General features: G+C 47.1%; 1 protein-coding gene across 3 annotated transcripts in view; it reads left to right on the top strand.

Moving 5' to 3' along the window:
• Positions 1-16767, top strand: part of LOC147447279 (putative chloride channel-like protein CLC-g) — a 47987-nt gene extending 31220 nt beyond the window's left edge. For all 3 annotated transcript variants that reach the window (XM_086523127.1, XM_086523129.1, XM_086523128.1), the window contains one exon: positions 16437-16767. In XM_086523127.1, coding sequence (XP_086379253.1) covers positions 16437-16556 — 120 coding nt within the window. In that variant the 3' untranslated portion in view covers positions 16557-16767. The remainder of the gene's footprint in view (positions 1-16436) is intronic.
• Positions 16768-17771: the final 1004 nt, after the last annotated feature.

Raw genomic sequence — 17771 nt, 5'->3', positions numbered from 1 at the left:
TCCTGACGAATGAGTCTAGTGATCTCCACCCGTGTAAGAGACAGCGAGGGTGCCTGAAGAGAATACTGGAAAGGGGGCAACCTGTCCATGGTGAAGCCATGCGTCTGAAACCATGAAGTCATCTGTGCATACCAGCATGAAGTGTCCCCCTGTAGAGCTAACTGTCTGGAAGACTCAAGGGCCAGTCTAGCATATCTGTCTCTAGTAGTATCCCATAGGCTGTGCACAAAGGACACTGATCTGGTAAGCGCCTCAATCTCCATAGGGGGGGCAGCTAGCTCTGCTCAAATGATCGCGTGAGGTACGGAGGCCTTGGCTCTAATCAATCGGGAGATCATAGATACCAAGGGCCTCTCCATACGTCTCCAACCATCCTGGCCTACAGAAGGTCCCCATACCTGTACCCCATACATCATAGCTGAGGCTACTAAAGTATCAAAGAGCCATAACTTTGTCCGAGGTTCCTGGAACTGAACCTGCGAACACATCCTCTCCAAGCCTCCCAAGGCCGCATAAGCTCTGGTCAGTCTAGTCTCTGCTGCTCTCCCCAAAGAAAACCTCGGCCCAGTGAAGACTATCCCAAGGTAAGTGTATGCATCTGTATACTCCACAATCTCTTGACCATACGTGAAGGTCGGTGCCGATCTCCTGATCCACTGCGGTGTGGTGTTAAACACCATGACCTTGGTTTTACCAAGGTTTACAGACAATCCACTATCCTCTGCAAAACTGTGTAATGCATCCAACTGTCGCTGCATACCCTCTGGTGAGTCAGAGATCAAGACAATATCATCAGCATATAACAACAATGGGATCCACGTCCCTGCCAGGTGGGCACCTCTATCACCCTCTCTGTCAATGTAATCAGACACCTCATCAACATACATACCAAATAGAGTAGGAGACAATGGGCAACCCTGTTTCACCCCGATAGTGGAGTGAACTAAGTCAGATATCCCCTCTGGGGTGCGTACATGTCCCATCACTGATCTGTATAAAGCCATAATCCCCCAAATCAACACTGTGGGCACCCCCATCTCCTGCAGTCTGCGCATCAGTCGAGCTCTCGGTACCATGTCAAATGCTTTGCGGAAATCCACAAAGCTACAATGAATCCGTCTCCCATGTGACTTGCCCTCCTCAATGATAGCTCTGAGTGTCAGAATATGGTCAAGAGTGGAGAAACCCCTCCTGAAACCTGCCTGTCCCTTTGCCCGTACACCCTCACCCTCTGCCCAGTTACTCAACTGCTGCTCAATAATGGATGCATACAATCGTGCCAGTGTGTGTCCAACCATAATGGTGCGGTAATTTCCAGGCTCTGTAGGATCACCTGCCTTGAATATAGGCACAATAGTAGACAACCTCCAAGTCTCAGGTAATCCCTCACACATGGCACGATTGAACAACACTGCAAGAACCTCCATCAGCATATCCCTAGCATGTATAAAGTGCTCCGCTACTAGACCGTCATGATCGTAAGCCCTCCTGGTCCTCATCCTGTCAATGGCTCTCTTTACCATCTCAGTGGTAAAGAAGGTGCTCGTAGGTGGACATGGCTCTGTAGGATCTGGAAGGGGATCCTGCCCAGGAACCGTATATAACGATGTCGCATACTGGCCCCACACATCAGGAGAAGTAATCACTGGGGGAGGGGAGTGCTCATGGAAGAGTCGCCATGCCTCGCCTGAGTCTCTACTCAAGAACAACTGATACAAGTCTCGCTCCATCTGGGCCAGGTAAGCTCGTTTCTTCTTTCGCACAAGGCGTCGGAAAGCAATCCGCGACTGTCTGTAGGTGATGACTCCTAAATGAAGATCCCTCTGAAGCTGGGCTCTCATCTCTCTGCACTCCTCATCATACCAACTATTCTGGGGCATGCTCCCAGAATGTCGCCTCCGATCCGGTTGAGTGTGTGGGTATGCCTCTGATGCTGCATCATGTAGTGTCTCAGTCAGTAAAGTAGTGTGTAATGGAATTTGCCTATTCAATTTGAGAATAGCGGAATTTAATGAGAGTACTTTCAAGAAATGATTTTGTGAGCATAGCGGGTATACATAATTGAAGATAGCAACATAATCATAGCAATTAGTTAACTTGGCATAGACAATACTTTTGCAAGAGAGAGAGTTTAGAGAACATGACAACAATTGAGGACCGGATTTATGTGGAGCCGGTCCCCCCTCCAATAGGCATTTGTATTATGATTTCTCCCATAAAGAGAGACTTGTTACAATACAGTCTTTGTGTTCCTTGTGACCTAGGTGATGCCATGAAGATGGAAGGCTTCATGCACCACAAACATAACATAAACTTGAAGAAAGCTTTAACTATCCCAAGCCTTAGTCCCAAGACCTCAAACACCTTCGAAGGTGGAGAGAGCTAGCAGGGAATGAGGGTAGGGAAGAGGAAGAAGAAACATTTCGTAGGAGAAAGAATTAGTTCCTCACTTATCATACTCTTGTTGCTAGCATACATAATAGCATAGTAATGAAGAAGAAGGAGATGGCAAGCTTAAGCATTGAAGCATGGCTCTTGGTTGGATTTGCACTCCATAGCCAAGAGTGTTGGTGTAGGCTCTCAACCTCTACTTGCTTGGAGAGGGAGCTCTTGCACTTTGCATATCACACAATGAGAGTGCTTGTGTGTGTGTGTGGGTGAGTATACCCCCTAGGCACCCCCCTAGCTTGCTTGGGTCGACCCCCCCTTGTAGCTCATGCCTGAAGCTCATTGGACCCCTCCAGGCCTAGCCAATCACAAGCAGGAGCCATTACAAGCAACATGGGTAGCCTTGGGACAAGTGTCCCCCTTTCCCCTTTGAGAGAGAGGACTTGATAAATGCTAAAACAATTAGATAATTCATGTAATTTATCATTGGACCCCTTTGAAGCCTAGCCAATAGGCTTCAAGCAACACATGAAGGTAACATGGGTAGGGGCCTGACATGTGTCCTTGCTGCCTCTTCAAGATGGGCTTCCCTTGTGTGTGTGAGTGGGTGTTCTCTCTCTAGGCCGTAGGAAAAGGGCTCGCCCCCCCTCTTGTAGGAATGCTTTTGACTTTTAGGTGATCAAGCACCTTACTCACCAAGCATGACAAAGCACTTGAACTAGGGGGGGTTCCCACAAGCATCTCAGGCAAGCTTCTCAAGGCACCTCAAGTACTTTAATCATGCAGCAAGTCAAGCACCTCAAGCATGGAGCCAGTCAAGCACCTCAAGCATCTTAATCAAGCACCTCAAGCATGAAAAACACCTCAAGCATGACAAGCACCTCAAGCAGGGCAAGCACCTCGAGCTTGGGCCGGGTTCCCACCTCAAGCTCAGCCCTAGCTTACTTAAGGTCAAAAGGACTTTTACACACATTTATTGGAGGTCTTCAATGAAGCTAACCCTAAGGTCTTATGCTCCATTGGTTAGCCTTGCTCTTTGATAGACCATCTCCCTTTTGGGCCCCTTTACATTGGCCCCGTGTTGAGATAGATCTAAAAGCACATACCTATATCTTAACACTTGTTCCCGTTTATTCTCCCACATTAAGTGATCAATTTAATATGAGAAAATCATTTAGGTTAGTTAGATATTAGATTTTATGACATAGTGCACTCCTCTACTGAGAGGCCTGGAGCAACTGTGCATAGACGATCCCAGATCGCCTCTGTATAAACTGAGTCAGTCTCTGGTGTAAATGTATAACGGGTGTGTGACCTGCCTCCTGATTTCTGGGCTGTACTAAACTGAAAAGATACGGACAGTGTGAAGAGAGCATGATCCACTGCTACGCCCACTGGTCTGGCTCCCACTGTGAAATCCTGAATACAAGGAATAAAGCTCGGTTGTGTCATAACATAGTCCACTGTATTGGCCCCATGTTTGTGTGGAAAGCATGTGAAGCCTGCTGCTCCAGGAAACCGCTGTAAGCCATTAAGTATGGCTAGCCCATGTGTAGTCGTCATCTCCGTGAGGTATCTCCCATACTCAGTCTGCTCTCTGTCATGTGAGCATCTGTCAAACCCCAGCTCACCCACATCCAACTCTCTAAGCATCTCATCTGAAGTGTCGTAGAAGACTGTCTGACAGTTGCCCGTTCGAGCATTGAAGTCTCCTAGGAGGATGATATCACCATCCCTAGAAAACTCCCATATATCATCATCTAGAATTGAGAAAGGCGACTGCCCTTTGGATACAGCATATACTGACGTACTGGGGGGGAAGTAACATATAGCAATATATAGAAATCGACCTGTGTCAGCTCTCAGCCTCACCCACATGTATCTAGCCTGATCATCTCTCCGTACAATATGTAGTAGTGGCTGTAGCTCCTCCCTAAACAACACCGCTACTTCTCCTGAACCTCTACTCCCATGCTCAAATCTCGTGACTGTTCTGTGGGCTGTCTCCCATTTGTATCCCACCACATGTGGCAACAGTTGGCCAGGGGCCTGGTGAGTCTCTGAAAAGAAAACAATGTCCTTGTCTCTGAAACTGTCCTCAAAGGCACCAACATCCAACCTCATAGACCCATTACAATTCCAAGTCGCCATCCTCAATGTGGTCCCATAGGTCTCGCACCGTCATGTAGAGCGCCGCTCTACAATCACCACCCGACCATCTCTGTAAAAGGCCATCTTCCCCTTCTCCCTTGCCGCTTGAATCTCGGGCATTACTTCTCTCATATGCGCAAGTTGTGAGAGAGTGAGGTCATCGCCTAAGAAAATACCTGTCTTCTTGAGAGTAGGTCTCTTCCTCAAGAATTCCTTCTTCTCTTCCAATGAAGGGAAGCGTAGTATGAGAGCTCTTTCCTTTGAAGATTCTCCGGGGCCCTCACTCTTCTTGCCCACTCTCCATGCCTTTGTGTGTGAAGGCTTCTCCACCCCCATCATTGATGTGAGGCTTGTGACCTCTTTTTCCACATTGTTTATGTCCTTGAGGCCGGTTACCCTCCTTCTTTGTTCCTCTTCGAGGGTCATGTTGATAAGAGTGGGTGTACAAGGAGCTTCCTTACCTTTCCCTTTCTTGGCAACCTCAATCCATTTTTCGGCCTCCTCTACTTTCTTTTGCGTTTCGGATATGACCGCGGCCCATGACTTCTTCTCCTCATTGATGTTGTCAATTTCTTCCCTCAAAGAGGGCTGAAATTCCCCCTCTTCAAGCCCATTTTTTGACCGTGTTTCCAACACTTCTTTGTGGAGGTCCAAAATGCTATTCTCCAACGTGGCGATCTTGTTGAGAAGATGATCCTTCTCGTCCTTCCACCTCTTCTCCTTTTCTTCATTTTCTCGGAGGAAAACGGTCTTCGCGTTCCTCCAATCTTCCATCTCTTTTCTCCATGCTTTCATTTCCAATTCAATGATGGAAATTCGTTTGGAGTGAAGCATATATTTGAGTTTGCTTGTTGCCATAGGTGAGGTTGGGGATGACATGAGAGAGAGAGAGAGAGAGAGAGAGAAATGAAATGAAATGTTATATTAACGTCTTCAAAAAGGCCAGAATGACCTATGAGACCAAACTGATACAAAAGTGGTGAATCTGTTACAAAGTCTGGGTACCTTAGTACTAAAGTACTAAGTGTGAAAAGTGTGAAAGTGTGAAAATAAATGTGAAAAAATAAATACAAAGTATTAAATAAACTTCTTAGGAGCATTCTGGGTGTCTGGCTAGAATGCTTCTAATTCTTTGTTGTAGTCTCCTTCGGTAAAGTGTGCTTCTGCATCTCGATCGTGGTCGTCTCGATTTCCTAAGCTCAGTCGCCCTGTCAATGAGGGTGCCTTTGGTATGGATGTGGGTACTGTGTGCTGGCTGCTGGTCTCTTGCTTCTCCTTCCACTCCTGCTTCTCTCGATCCGAAGAAATCTGTGATTTGCCTCTGAGGCTGTAGTGCTCTTTGTCTTCTCATTAGATTATCCCTGTGCCGATGTATTTCCAGTAGGTACAAGCCTAAGCATCTTTGATCTTGGTATTGCATGACTCTATCTAGAGGTCCAAATCCTTCTTTAAATAGGCAATGGAAACGCCCACGTATCTCATAGTATACGGTGCAATGGCATATGTAGTGTAATTCTGTCTCCGGCTCCATTCCGCATAACTTGCAAATTCTGCTCTCAGGTGGGATTCCCCTGAATCTGCCAAATTCAATTTCCAGCTGGTGCGAGGATGTACGAATCTAACCAATAGCACATCTCAAACCATGAGACAGGTGGGTATCCATGTAGCTCGGGCGAATCACAAATCCATCTTCAGATAGCTGTAGGAAGTTTTCTTTGTAGTCGGCCATCTTCGTGCCCAATTCTCGTGTAGGGTCTACCCATGTCCTCTTAGTATCCAACTGTATAAGATCCTGACGGATGATTTTATTAATCTCCGTTCGTGTGATTGCCAGTGATGGAGCCTCAAGAGAGTATTGGTAGGGGGGTAGTGATGGAGCCTCAAGAGAGTATTGGTAGGGGGGTAATCTTTCCATATTGAACCCGTGTCTCTGAAACCACGAAGACAGTTGCGCATACCAGCATGATGTATCCCCTTTCATTGCTAACTGTCGAGAGGATTCGAGGGCCAATCTAGTATATCGGCAATTACTTGTATCCCACAAACCATGTATAAAGGACACTGATCTGGTAAGAGCTTCAATTTCTATCGGAGGGGCAGCTAGTTCCGCTCGGATAATCGCGTGTGGTACGGAGGCCTTGGCTCTAATCATTCGGGAAATCATAGATACCAAAGGTCTCTCCATTGGCTTCCAATTATCCTGATCCACAGATGGTCCCCAAATCTAGACCCCATAAAGCATAGCCGAAGCCACCACAGTATCAAAGAGCCAAAGTTTTGTTCGTGGTTCTTGAAATTGCACTTGTGAACACATCCTCTCCAACCCTCCCAAGGCCGCAGAGGCTCTGGACAATCTAGCCTCCGCTGCTTTCTTAAGAGTAAACTTCGGTCCTGCAAATACCACACCAAGGTATGTGTATGCATCTGTGTACTCTACTGTATCCTGGCCATATGCAAATGTAGGTGCCGATCTCCTAACCCACTGCGGTGTGGTGTTAAACACCATAACTTTGGTTTTACCCAAATTCACCGACAGTCCGCTTTCCTCCGCGAATTTATGTAATGCATCTAACTGCCTCTGCATTCCATCTGGTGATTCTGCTATCAATACAATATCATCTGCATACAACAACTGAGGGATCCATGACCCTGCAAGTTGAGCACCTCTGTCACCCTCTCTATCAATGTAATCTGATACCTCATCTATATACATACCAAATAGAGTAGGGGACAGTTGGCATCCCTACTTTACTCTAACAGTGGAATGAACAATGTCGAAATCCCCTTCTCGAGTACGTACATAACTAGTTACTGACCCATATAAGGCCATGATCCCCCAGATAATCTCTTTGGGGACCCCTAACTCTTGCATTCTGCGCATCAATCTGGCCCTTGGTATTGTATCAAAAGCTTTCCGAAAATCCACAAAGCAACAATACATCCTTCTCCGCTTGCTCTTCCTTCCTCAGTAATGGCTCTGAGCGTAAGAATATGATCTAGAGTGGAATAACCCCTTCTGAATCCAGCTTGTCCTGTTGCCCTTATGCCCTCATTCTCTGCCCATCTACTCAATTTTTGTTCCAAAATGGATGCGTACAGTCGGGTCAATGTGTGACCCACCATAATGGTACGGTAGTTCCCGGGTATCATAGGATCCCCTGACTTGAAAATAGGTACGATAGTAGATAATTTCCAACATTCAGGTAATCCTTCACACATGACCCGATTAAACAGACGAGCAAGGACTTCTGAAAGTAGATCCCTTGCATGGATCAGATTTTCTGCTACTAAACCCTCCTGATCATATGCTCTTCTTGTCTTCATCTTATCAATGGCTTTTTCCACCATTTCCGTAGTAAAGAAAGTACTGGTAGCAGGGCATGGCTCTAGCGGATCTGGTAATGGAGGCTGTCCACATACCGTATATAATGATGTTACATATTGACCCCAAATCTCAGGAGAAGTAATTGTCGGAGGTGATGAGTGCTCGTGAAATAAACGCCAGGCCTCATGTGAGGCCTGACTCAAGAAGAGCTGATATAAATCCTTCTCCAGTTTGGCTAAAAATGCCCTTTTCTTGCAACGTACTATACGCCGCAGAGCAATCCGAGACTGCTGATGTATGATGGTCCCAAGTGTAAGCTCTTTCTGGACCTGGGTTCTCGTCTCTCTGCATTTCTCGTCGTACCAACTGTTTTGAGGCATGTTCCCAGATCCTCTCTTTTGATCAGGCTGAGTATGTGGGTATGCCTCTTGTGCTGCTCCATGTAGTATCTCTGTTAGCTGAGAAGTAATCTCCTCTACAGTATATACTGGCTCGGCTGCCCACATCCTACTATAGATCTGTTCCACATAGACTGAATCAGTCTCTGGTGTGAAAGTATATCTTGTGTGCATCTTCTTCCTTTGTACTTGAGAGGCATTGTATTGGAAGGAGATTGATAGGGTCAAGAGAGCATGATCCACTGCAATCCCAACCGGTGTGGGTCCCACCTTAATGTCCTCGATACTAGAAATAAAGCTTGGTGAAGTCATGACATAATCTACTGTGCTGGCCCCATGCCTGTGCGGGAAGCATGCGAATCCCCCAGATAAAGGGAAATTCTCTAGACCATTAAGTATGGCCAAACCATGTGTAGTTGCCATCTCCATGAGATGTCTCCCATATTCAGTGTGTTCTTTATCCTGTGAGTTTCTAGTAAGCCCCTCCTGTGATAAATCCACTTCTCTGAGCATTTCCTCAGAAGTATCATAGAATACTGCTTGAGAGTTGGCCGTTCTGGCATTAAAGTCCCCTAAGAGAATGATGTCTCCATCTCTAGAGAACTCCCATATGTCATTATTCAATATGGAGAAAGGGGACTGTCCTTTAGGTGAGGAGTAGACTGATGTACTTGGAGGGAAGTAGCATATAGCGATATATAGAAATCTACCTGTCTCGGCTCTCATTCTCACCCACATATACCTTGCTTGTTCATCTTTCCTGATAATCTGTAGTAGTGGTTTCAGCTCCTCTTTAAATAAGACTGCTACTCCTCCTGAACCCCGGCTACCTCGTAGAGATCTCTTGTCTGGTCGACCCGCTGTTTCCCATAAATACCCCTTCACATGTGGCATAAGCTGTCCCGGTATCTGGTGTGTCTCTGAATAGAAAACTATGTCTGTCCCTAAAGCTGTCTTCAAAGGCACCTACATCTAGCCTATATGATCCATTACAATTCCATGCCGCTATGCGGAGCGTCGCTCCATAGGTCTCGCACCGTCATGATGCGCGCTTTTACAGAACCACTACTTTCCCTCCTCTATAAAAGGCGATTTTCCCCTTTTCTCTTGCTGCCCTGATCTCTGGCATCAACTCTTGCATGTGTGCCACTTGTGCCAATGTAAGGCCATCTCCCAAGAAAATCCCGGTTTTCTTAAGAGTTGTCCTCTTCTTTAGAAATTCTTTCCTTATTTCTATATTCGGGAATCGGAGAATAAGTGCCCTATCCTTTATGTTTCCCTTCTCATCGACTCCTTTCTTGCCCACTCTCCATGCACTTGTGTGAGTAGGCTCTGTGATGCCCATGCGTTGTAGCAGTTCCCTCACCTCTTCATCTACATTCTCTTTGTCCTTGACTCCTGTGACCCGCACATGCAGAGCCCGAGTCTTCCTTTTCTGCTCTTCCTCAATGGTCATATTAATAATGGTGGAAGTAGGTGTGGTCTCAGGCATCTGGGCCTTCCCTTTCTTCGCATCCTCAATCCATTTCTCTGCTTCATCAACCTTTTCTTGTGTCTTAACAAGACGTTCCGCCCATGAAGATGCCGTTTTCGATTTCTGTTCATCTCCTTCCCGTAGAGCTTTCATTTGATCCTTCATGTCCTCGAGCTCCTTCAACACCGAAGGTTGGTCGTCTCCCTTCTCCTTAGTTGCAGATTTGCAAGCCGCAAGTTCTCCTTTTAGCTCCTCGATTATTGCATCTTTTTCCTCCATGTGCTTTTCCATATTTGTTCTCCATGCTTCAAAACTTGCTACTGCCTCATCGAGTTTCTTTTGCATAACGCATTCTGTTACATTTACTTCGGCCTTGATTAGGTTTCGTAATTCCGTTTTCACGATCTTAATTTCCTCATTCTGTATCCCCCGGATCTCTCTTCTTAGTTCTCTCATCATGTCTCCATACATGGAGTTCCTGTAGCTCTCGGCGTTTGCGTGCATTTCCTTCCTGATGTCATCCCTCATATAGTTTAGCTCTGATTTGAGCATCACCTGGACCTTCTCCATCAATAGCTCATCATGTATCCTGGAGGTTTTCCCAACGCGTAAAGATCCTGGTGATAGTACAGTATCTCCTTTTCTCCGTTTGAAAGTAGCAGTTGTTTTTTTTTTGGGGTGGTGTATCTATCTACACCCGGCCCTTCCCCTTCGGTAGGCGGGTCCATCGAACCTGAGCCCCAAATCTGGGATAGGGTACTAGGATACTAGGGTGAGGGATTGAGAGTATGGCAAACTTAACCAGTTTACCTTAAGGCCTTAAATCGCTTTAAATTGGACGCAAAGAGAAGGCTTAAAATCTCTTTTAGACTTAAAATTTACCTTAGGGCTTAAAAATTGAAATAAACTTAGACGTAGGGGCTCTTGACTTCCTACGCGTAGAACAACTGGGGCGATTCTTGGCCTTGCTACGCGTAGAACAGCTTGATGTGCTACACGTAGGACTGCGGGGAACAGACATGCAGCGCGAGCCTCAGGGCGGCATCAACAGCCCGCCATGGTATCCTTCTCGCGAGGGGCATCAGCAGCCCGCCATGGTGTCCGTCACGTGCGCAAAGAGCAGGGGCAGCAGAAGTCCTTCACGCGCGCAAAGAGCAGCCCGCCCTCAGCAGTCCTTGACGCCCTCAGCAGTCCTTCACGCCCTCAGAGAGAGCTGCGCGCTCAGCCCGCCCTCAGCCCGCTCAGTCCTTGATTGATTGATTGATTGATTGAGAGAGAGAGAGAGAGAGAGAGAGAGAGAGAGAGAGAGAGAGAGAGAGAGAGAGAGAGAGAGAGAGAGAGAGAGATGAAATGAAATGTTATATTAACGTCTTCAAAAGGCCAAAATGACCTATGAGACCAAAAAGTTACAATTGGTGAATCTGATACCATGTCTGAGTACGGAAATTACTAGGTTACAAAACACTAAGGCACCAAGGAGAAAGGGAATAAGAAGGGGGGGGGGGGGGGGGGGGCGGAGGAGGGGTTTGTGGGTTCAGATGAAATCTCTCATCGGTCGCTGTCGGATCTCATCGACTTCCTCCATGGTCAGAACTCTGGTTGGGCGTCTTGCATGTTGAGCTAGAGTGATCTGTATCTTCTGTTGCAACCTTTGTCGTGTAGTGGGAGATCCCCCGAGGTCGTGGACGTCTGGATCTGCCAAGGTCAGTGGCTCTGTCAAGCTGTGTACCTCTAGTATGAGTAGGCTGTAATGACTGCTCCGTTTGCTCTCCTCTGTCTGGTGTAAAGAACTCTGTGATTCGTCTCTGAGACTGTCTTTCCCCTGATGTCCTCAGCAAGCTCTCCCTAAGTCTGCGTAGCTCTAGCAGGAACAATCCGAGACACTTTTGATCCTTGTATCTCATGACTCTAGAAAAAGGTCCGAACCCTTCTCTAAACAAGCAGTGGAAGCGTCCGCGTATCTCATAGTATGCCGGGTAGTGGCATGTGTAGTGCAGTTCTGTCTCTGGCTCTAAGTTACATAGGTGACATATCCCGGCTCCTGTCGGCACCCCTCGGAATCGGCCAGTCTTGATCTGGAGCTGATGTGAGGATGTGCGTATCTGTCCAATAGCGCATCTTATTCCATGAGATAAGTGTGTATCCATGTATGGTGGCCTAGTCACAAATCCGTCCTCCGTGAGTTGGAGAGAAGATGCTCTCTGTAGAAGGCCATCTTCGTGCCCAACTCCTGTGTCGGTTGTATCCATGTGCTCCTGGTATTTAGTTGAATCAGATCCTGACGTATGAACCTGGTGATCTCTATCCATGTGAGAGACAAGGAGGGTGCATCCAAGGAGTATTGAAGCGGAGGTAATCTATCCATATTGAGACCATGCGACTGGAACCATGATGCCATTTGTCCATACCAACATGTTGTATCGCCTTGTAGAGCTAGTTGTCGAGATGACTCAAGGGCAAGCCGAGCGTATCTGTCTCTGGGGAGATCCCATAAACCGTGTATAAAGGACACCGATCTCGTCAGTGCCTCCACCACGAGGGGGGGGGCAGCTAGCTCGGCTCGGATAATCTCATGTGGTACTGAGGCCTTAGCCCGGATCATCCGAGCGATCATAGAGACCAGAGGCCTCTCCATACATCTCCATCCATCTGTATTACCAGATCTCCCATGGTGGTCTACTGAGGGTCCCCATACCTGAACTCCATAGAGCATAGCTGGAGTCACTAGAGTGTCAAAGAGCCATAGCTTTGTTCGCGGTTCCTGAAACTGAACCTGCGAACACATCCTCTCCAGTCCTCCCAAAGCTGCATATGCTCTCGTCAGTCTAGTCTCTGATGCTCTCCTTATTGAAAACACCGGTCCACTGAATACTACCCCAAGATAGGTATATGCATCTGTGTACTCCACAGTCTCCTGGCCATACATAAATGTGGGTGCCGACCTCTTGACCCACTGTGGTGTGGTGTTGAACACCATAACCTTGGTTTTTCCCAGATTGACCGACAATCCACTGTCACGAGCAAATGTATGCAGAGCATCCAAATGACGCTGCATCCCCTCTGGGAGTCTGAAATCAGCACAATATCATCAGCATATAGTAACAGTGGAATCCATGTCCCTGCTAGCTGAGCCCCCCTGTCTCCCTGCCGCTCTACATAGTCTGAAAACTCATCCACATACATCCCAAAAAGAGTCGGGGATAGTGGGCATCCCTGCTTTAATCCGATAGCGGAGTGGACCATGTCAGACATTCCCTCAGTGGTGTGTACCCATCCCATCACTGTCCTGTATAGAGCTAGAATACCCCATATCAGCTCTGCAGGCACACTTATGTCCTGTAGTTTGTGTAGAAGTCTGGCTCTCGGCATTGTGTCAAAAGCTTTGCGGAAATCCACAAAGCTACAATAGATTCTCTTGCCATGGTGTCTACCCTCCTCAATAATAGCTGTGAGTGTCAGAATCAGGTCAAGAGTGGAGAAACCTCTCCTGAAACCTGCTTGCCCTGGTGCTCTTATTCCCTCTCGCTCTGCCCATCTACTCAGCTCGTGCTCAAGGACGGATGCATACAACCTAGCTAATGTGTGGCCAACCATGATGGTGCGATAATTCGCGGGAATCATGGGATCTACGGACTTGAAAATAGGCACAATCGTAGACATACTCCAGGTCTCCGGGAAGCCTTCATACATGGCTCGATTAAACATCATAGCTAGGAGCTCAGCAAGCATATCCCTGGCATGGATGAAGTGCTCTGCTACCAGACCATCATGATCATGCGCTCTCCTTGTCTTCATCCTGTCAATGGCTTTCCTTACCCTCTCCGCAGTAAAGAAAGAACATGTCTCTAGGCATGTCTCTAGTGGGTCCGGCAGAGGTGGTTTCCCTGATGCTGTGTAGAGAGATGTGGCATATTCCCCCCATGTCTCAGTGGAGGTGACCGCGGGTGGTGGTGAATGCTCGTGGAATAGCCTCCATGCTTCGCCTGAGTCCTGACTTATAAATAGCTGATATAGATCCCGCTCTAGCTGAGATAGATAGGCCCTTTTCTTTTGTCGCACTAGGCGGCGAAAGATAATCCGTGACTGTCGATGTGTGGTAATACCCGTGAGCACTTCCCTCTGTAGTTTGATCTTTGTCTCTTTGCACTCGTCATCATACCAACTGTTCTGGGGCATGTTCCCAGATCGTCTCCGTGTGGGCTGGCTGTGGGGGTATGCCTCTGATGATGCATCATGGAGCGTCTCTGTCAAAATCTGAGTGAGTTCATCTAGTGGCCATCCTGGCTCCTGGGTGCATAGCTGCCTGTATATCTCATCCATATACACAGAATCCGTCTCCCTCATGAAGGTATACCGAGTGTGTATGGGGACCCCACCTAATGGAGCTGTGCTGAACTGAAAGGTCAGGGTGAAAGACACGATAGCATGATCAACTGCTATTCCAACTGGCCTAGTGCCCACCATGAAATCCTGAAAGAATGGGATGAGACTTGGCTGGGCCATAACATAATCCATTGTGCTCGCACCATGTCGGTGTGGAAAGCAAGTAAAACCTCCAGCTGTCGAAAATCTTTGTAGGCCATTCACAATGGCCAATCTGTGTGCGGTTCCCATATCTATCAAGTATCTACCGTACTCAGTGTATTCCTCATCTTGTGATAGTCTGGATAGACCCATCTCTGTGACGTCCAGCTCCCTGAGCATCTCTTCGAAAGTATCATAGAATATTGTCTGGTGGTGGCCAGTCCTAGCATTGAAATCCCCTAGTATGATAATGTCCCCATCCTTGGAAAACTCCCATATGGCATTATCCAAAATAGCAAAGGGGGATTGTTCTCTAGGTGATGCATATACTGACGTACTAGGAGGAAAGTAACAAATAGCAATGTAGAGGTATCTGCCCGTCTCTGCCCTGAGCCTCACCCACATGTACCTAGCCTGTTCATCCTTGCGTGCTATATATATCATTGGTTGCAGTTCCTCCCTGAATAGAACTGCCACTCCCCCTGAACCCCGTCCTCGATGCTCCGATCTGGTCTCTTGCCTGTAGGCTGTCTCCCATCTATATCTGCTCACATGTGGCATGGATTGTCCCGGTGCTTGATGCGTCTCAGAGTAGAAAATGATGTCTCTCCCCATAAAGCTACTCAAAGGGCCCTACATCAAGGCAGAGTGACCCGTTACAATTCCAGGTTGCCATCTTTAGTGTGGTCCCATAGGTCTCACACCGTCATGCAGGGCGTCGCTCCAATATCACCACCTTTCCATCCCTGTAAAAGGCAATCTTCCCCTTTTCCCTTGCGGCTCTTATTTCCGGCATTACTTCTTGCATATGAGCAATCTGCGAGAGGGTGAAGTCATCTCCAAGAAAGATGCCCGTCTTCTTTAGAGTCGCTCTCTTCTTCAAGAAATCTTTCTTCGCTTCCATGGAGGGGAAGCGGAGAATGAGTGCCCTTTCCTTCGAGGTTTCTCCGTTGCTCCCACTTTTCTTAGTGCCCACTCTCCAAGCCCTTGTATGCGTCTGCTCGTTGACCCCCACCAAGGTCATGAGTTCTTTCACCTCTTTGTCTACATTATCTTGGTCTCTGAGGCCACATACCCTTACGTGTAAGGCCCGCACACGTCTCCTTTGCTCCTCTTCGAGTGTCAGGTTGATGATGGTTGGTGTGGGGGTGGGAGTTATTTCCTTGCCTTTCCCTTTCTTGACAATCTCGATCCATTTTTCGGCCTTTTCTGCTTTCTGTTGGGTCTTTGTGATGACATCTACCCATGAGGTCGTCATTTCTTTTTGTTGCTCCCCACCTTCTTTGATGGCCCGTACTTGTTCCTTGATTGTGTTAAGCTCTTCAATGACAGAGGGTTGAAGTTCTCCCTTTTCGAGGACATTCTACGATCGCACCTCTGCAAGCTCTTTCTTGAGTAGTGCGATTTCCTCATCTTGGGCCTTCACGCGATCTTCGAGTGTACGTATCGTGATTTCCTGTGCTGCCACACGTGCGTCGAGGCCGTTAATAGTACCTAAGAGGTGGCGGTTGATCTTGCAGATGGACTCGCTCAGTTCTTCTTTGCATTTTTGGATGGCATCCTCCACCGGGTCATCCTTGCTATTCAGCTTTCTCATGATTGAGAGGCCGCGTGCACCCACACTAGCAGCGGGTGCGGTAGCTGGGCGAGTATGGGAGCGTGAGGAGGTATGGCAAGCGAGGGGCAGCGATAGACTACGGACGAGAGAGAGAGAGAGAGAGAGAGAGAGAGAGAGAGAGAGAGAGAGAGAGAGAGAGAGAGAGAGAGAGAGAGAGAGAGAGAGAGAGAACGTGCGATAGAGTTAAAAATTGAGTTAAAAGGAAAGGAAGCGATAGATAGAGAGAGAGAGAGAGAGAGAGAGAGAGAGAGAGAGAGAGAGAGAGAGAGAGAGAGAGAGAGAGAGAGAGAGAGAGAGAGAGAGAGAGAGAGAGAGAACATGCGATAGAGTTAAAAATTGAGTTAAAAGGAAAGGAAGCGATAGAGATAGAGTACTGGAGAGAGAGAGAGAGAGAGAGAGAGAGAGAGAGAGAGAGAGAGAGAGAGAGAGAGAGAGAGAGAGAGAGAGAGTTAAAAATTGAGTTAAAAGGAAAGGAAGCGATAGAGATAGAGTACTGGAGAGAGAGAGAGAGAGAGAGAGAGAGAGAGAGAGAGAGATTTGTCTTGCTCATTTTTGCAGGTAGCTCCAATTTTGGGGATATTGACTAGACATGACTTCATGCCCGAGCATGTGCTTGGGTTGTATCCTCATTTGAAGGCTAACAAGTGGAACCGATTGCAAATACAGTCCTCCCTATAACTTGCAGCTTTTTTTTGTGTATATCACTGTCCTTGATTCCTTACCTTTTTTGCTATTTTTGGTCATTACCAAAATTCATTGACTAGCCACTTGTGAGTATATCCTTTGTTGAGAAAGCAACCATTTTCTTAATGTTCCTGATCTCAACTACTATAATTTTTGAATAACACTGTGAATTCACAGTTAATTAGCATGACAGGGATTCTCTTTATGAGCTTGTTGTAAATTGTCTTTATTTGTGTTTGGTGTGAATTCTTTTTATTCCCATGTATTGCGATGTATATTTGAGTCTACATATGTCATTCTTAGCAGTGTTTTCCTCTGATGTGAGAAGGGGCTTTTTGACATCTCAGCTTCTAGTTGCTCTTCGTACGATTTTCAAGCGCCCTTGTACCATTGAAACTCGTAGATTTTACTCTCTCTCGTAGGTGCCTGAGACTACACATACCTCCACCATTATTAATATGACCATTGAGGAAGAGCAGAAAAGGAAGAATCGGGCTCTACATGTGCGGGTCACAAGAGTCAAAGACAAAGAGAATGTAGATGAAGAAGTGAGCGAACTGCTACAACGCATGGGCATCACAGAGCCTACTCACACAAGTGCATGGAGAGTGGGCAAGAAAGGAATCGACGAGAAGGGAAACGTAAAGGATAGGGCACTTATTCTCCGCTTCCCGAATATCGAAATAAGGAAAGAGTTTCTAAAGAAGAGGCCAACTCTTAAGAAAACCGGTATTTTCCTGGGAGATGACCTTACATTGGCACAAGTGGCACACATGCAAGAGTTGATGCCAGAGATCAGGGCAGCAAGAGAAAAGGGGAAAATCGCCTTTTATAGAGGAGGGAAAGTAGTGGTTCTGGAAAAGCGCTCATCATGACGGTGCGAGACCTATGGGGCGCCGCTCCGGATAGCGGCATGGAATTGTAATGGATCATATAGGCTAGATGTAGGTGCCTTTGAAGACAGCTTTAGGGACAGAGACATAGTTTTCTACTCAGAGACACACCAGATACTGGGACAGCTTATGCCACATGTGAAGGGGTATTTATGGGACACAGCGGGTCGACCAGACAAGAGATCTCTGCGAGGTAGCCGGGGTTCAGGAGGAGTAGCAGTCTTATTTAAAGAGGAGCTGAAACCACTACTTCAAATTATCAGGAAAGATGAACAAGCAAGGTATATGTGGGTGAGAATGAGAGCCGAGACGGGTA

This window comes from Adiantum capillus-veneris, chromosome 11 (genome assembly GCF_014529385.1).
Source record: "Adiantum capillus-veneris isolate H3 chromosome 11, ASM1452938v2, whole genome shotgun sequence".
In the NCBI taxonomy this organism is placed as follows: domain Eukaryota; kingdom Viridiplantae; phylum Streptophyta; class Polypodiopsida; order Polypodiales; family Pteridaceae; genus Adiantum; species Adiantum capillus-veneris.
Note: the sequence above shows the minus strand (reverse complement) of the source record. Positions and strands in the feature narration are given on the sequence as shown.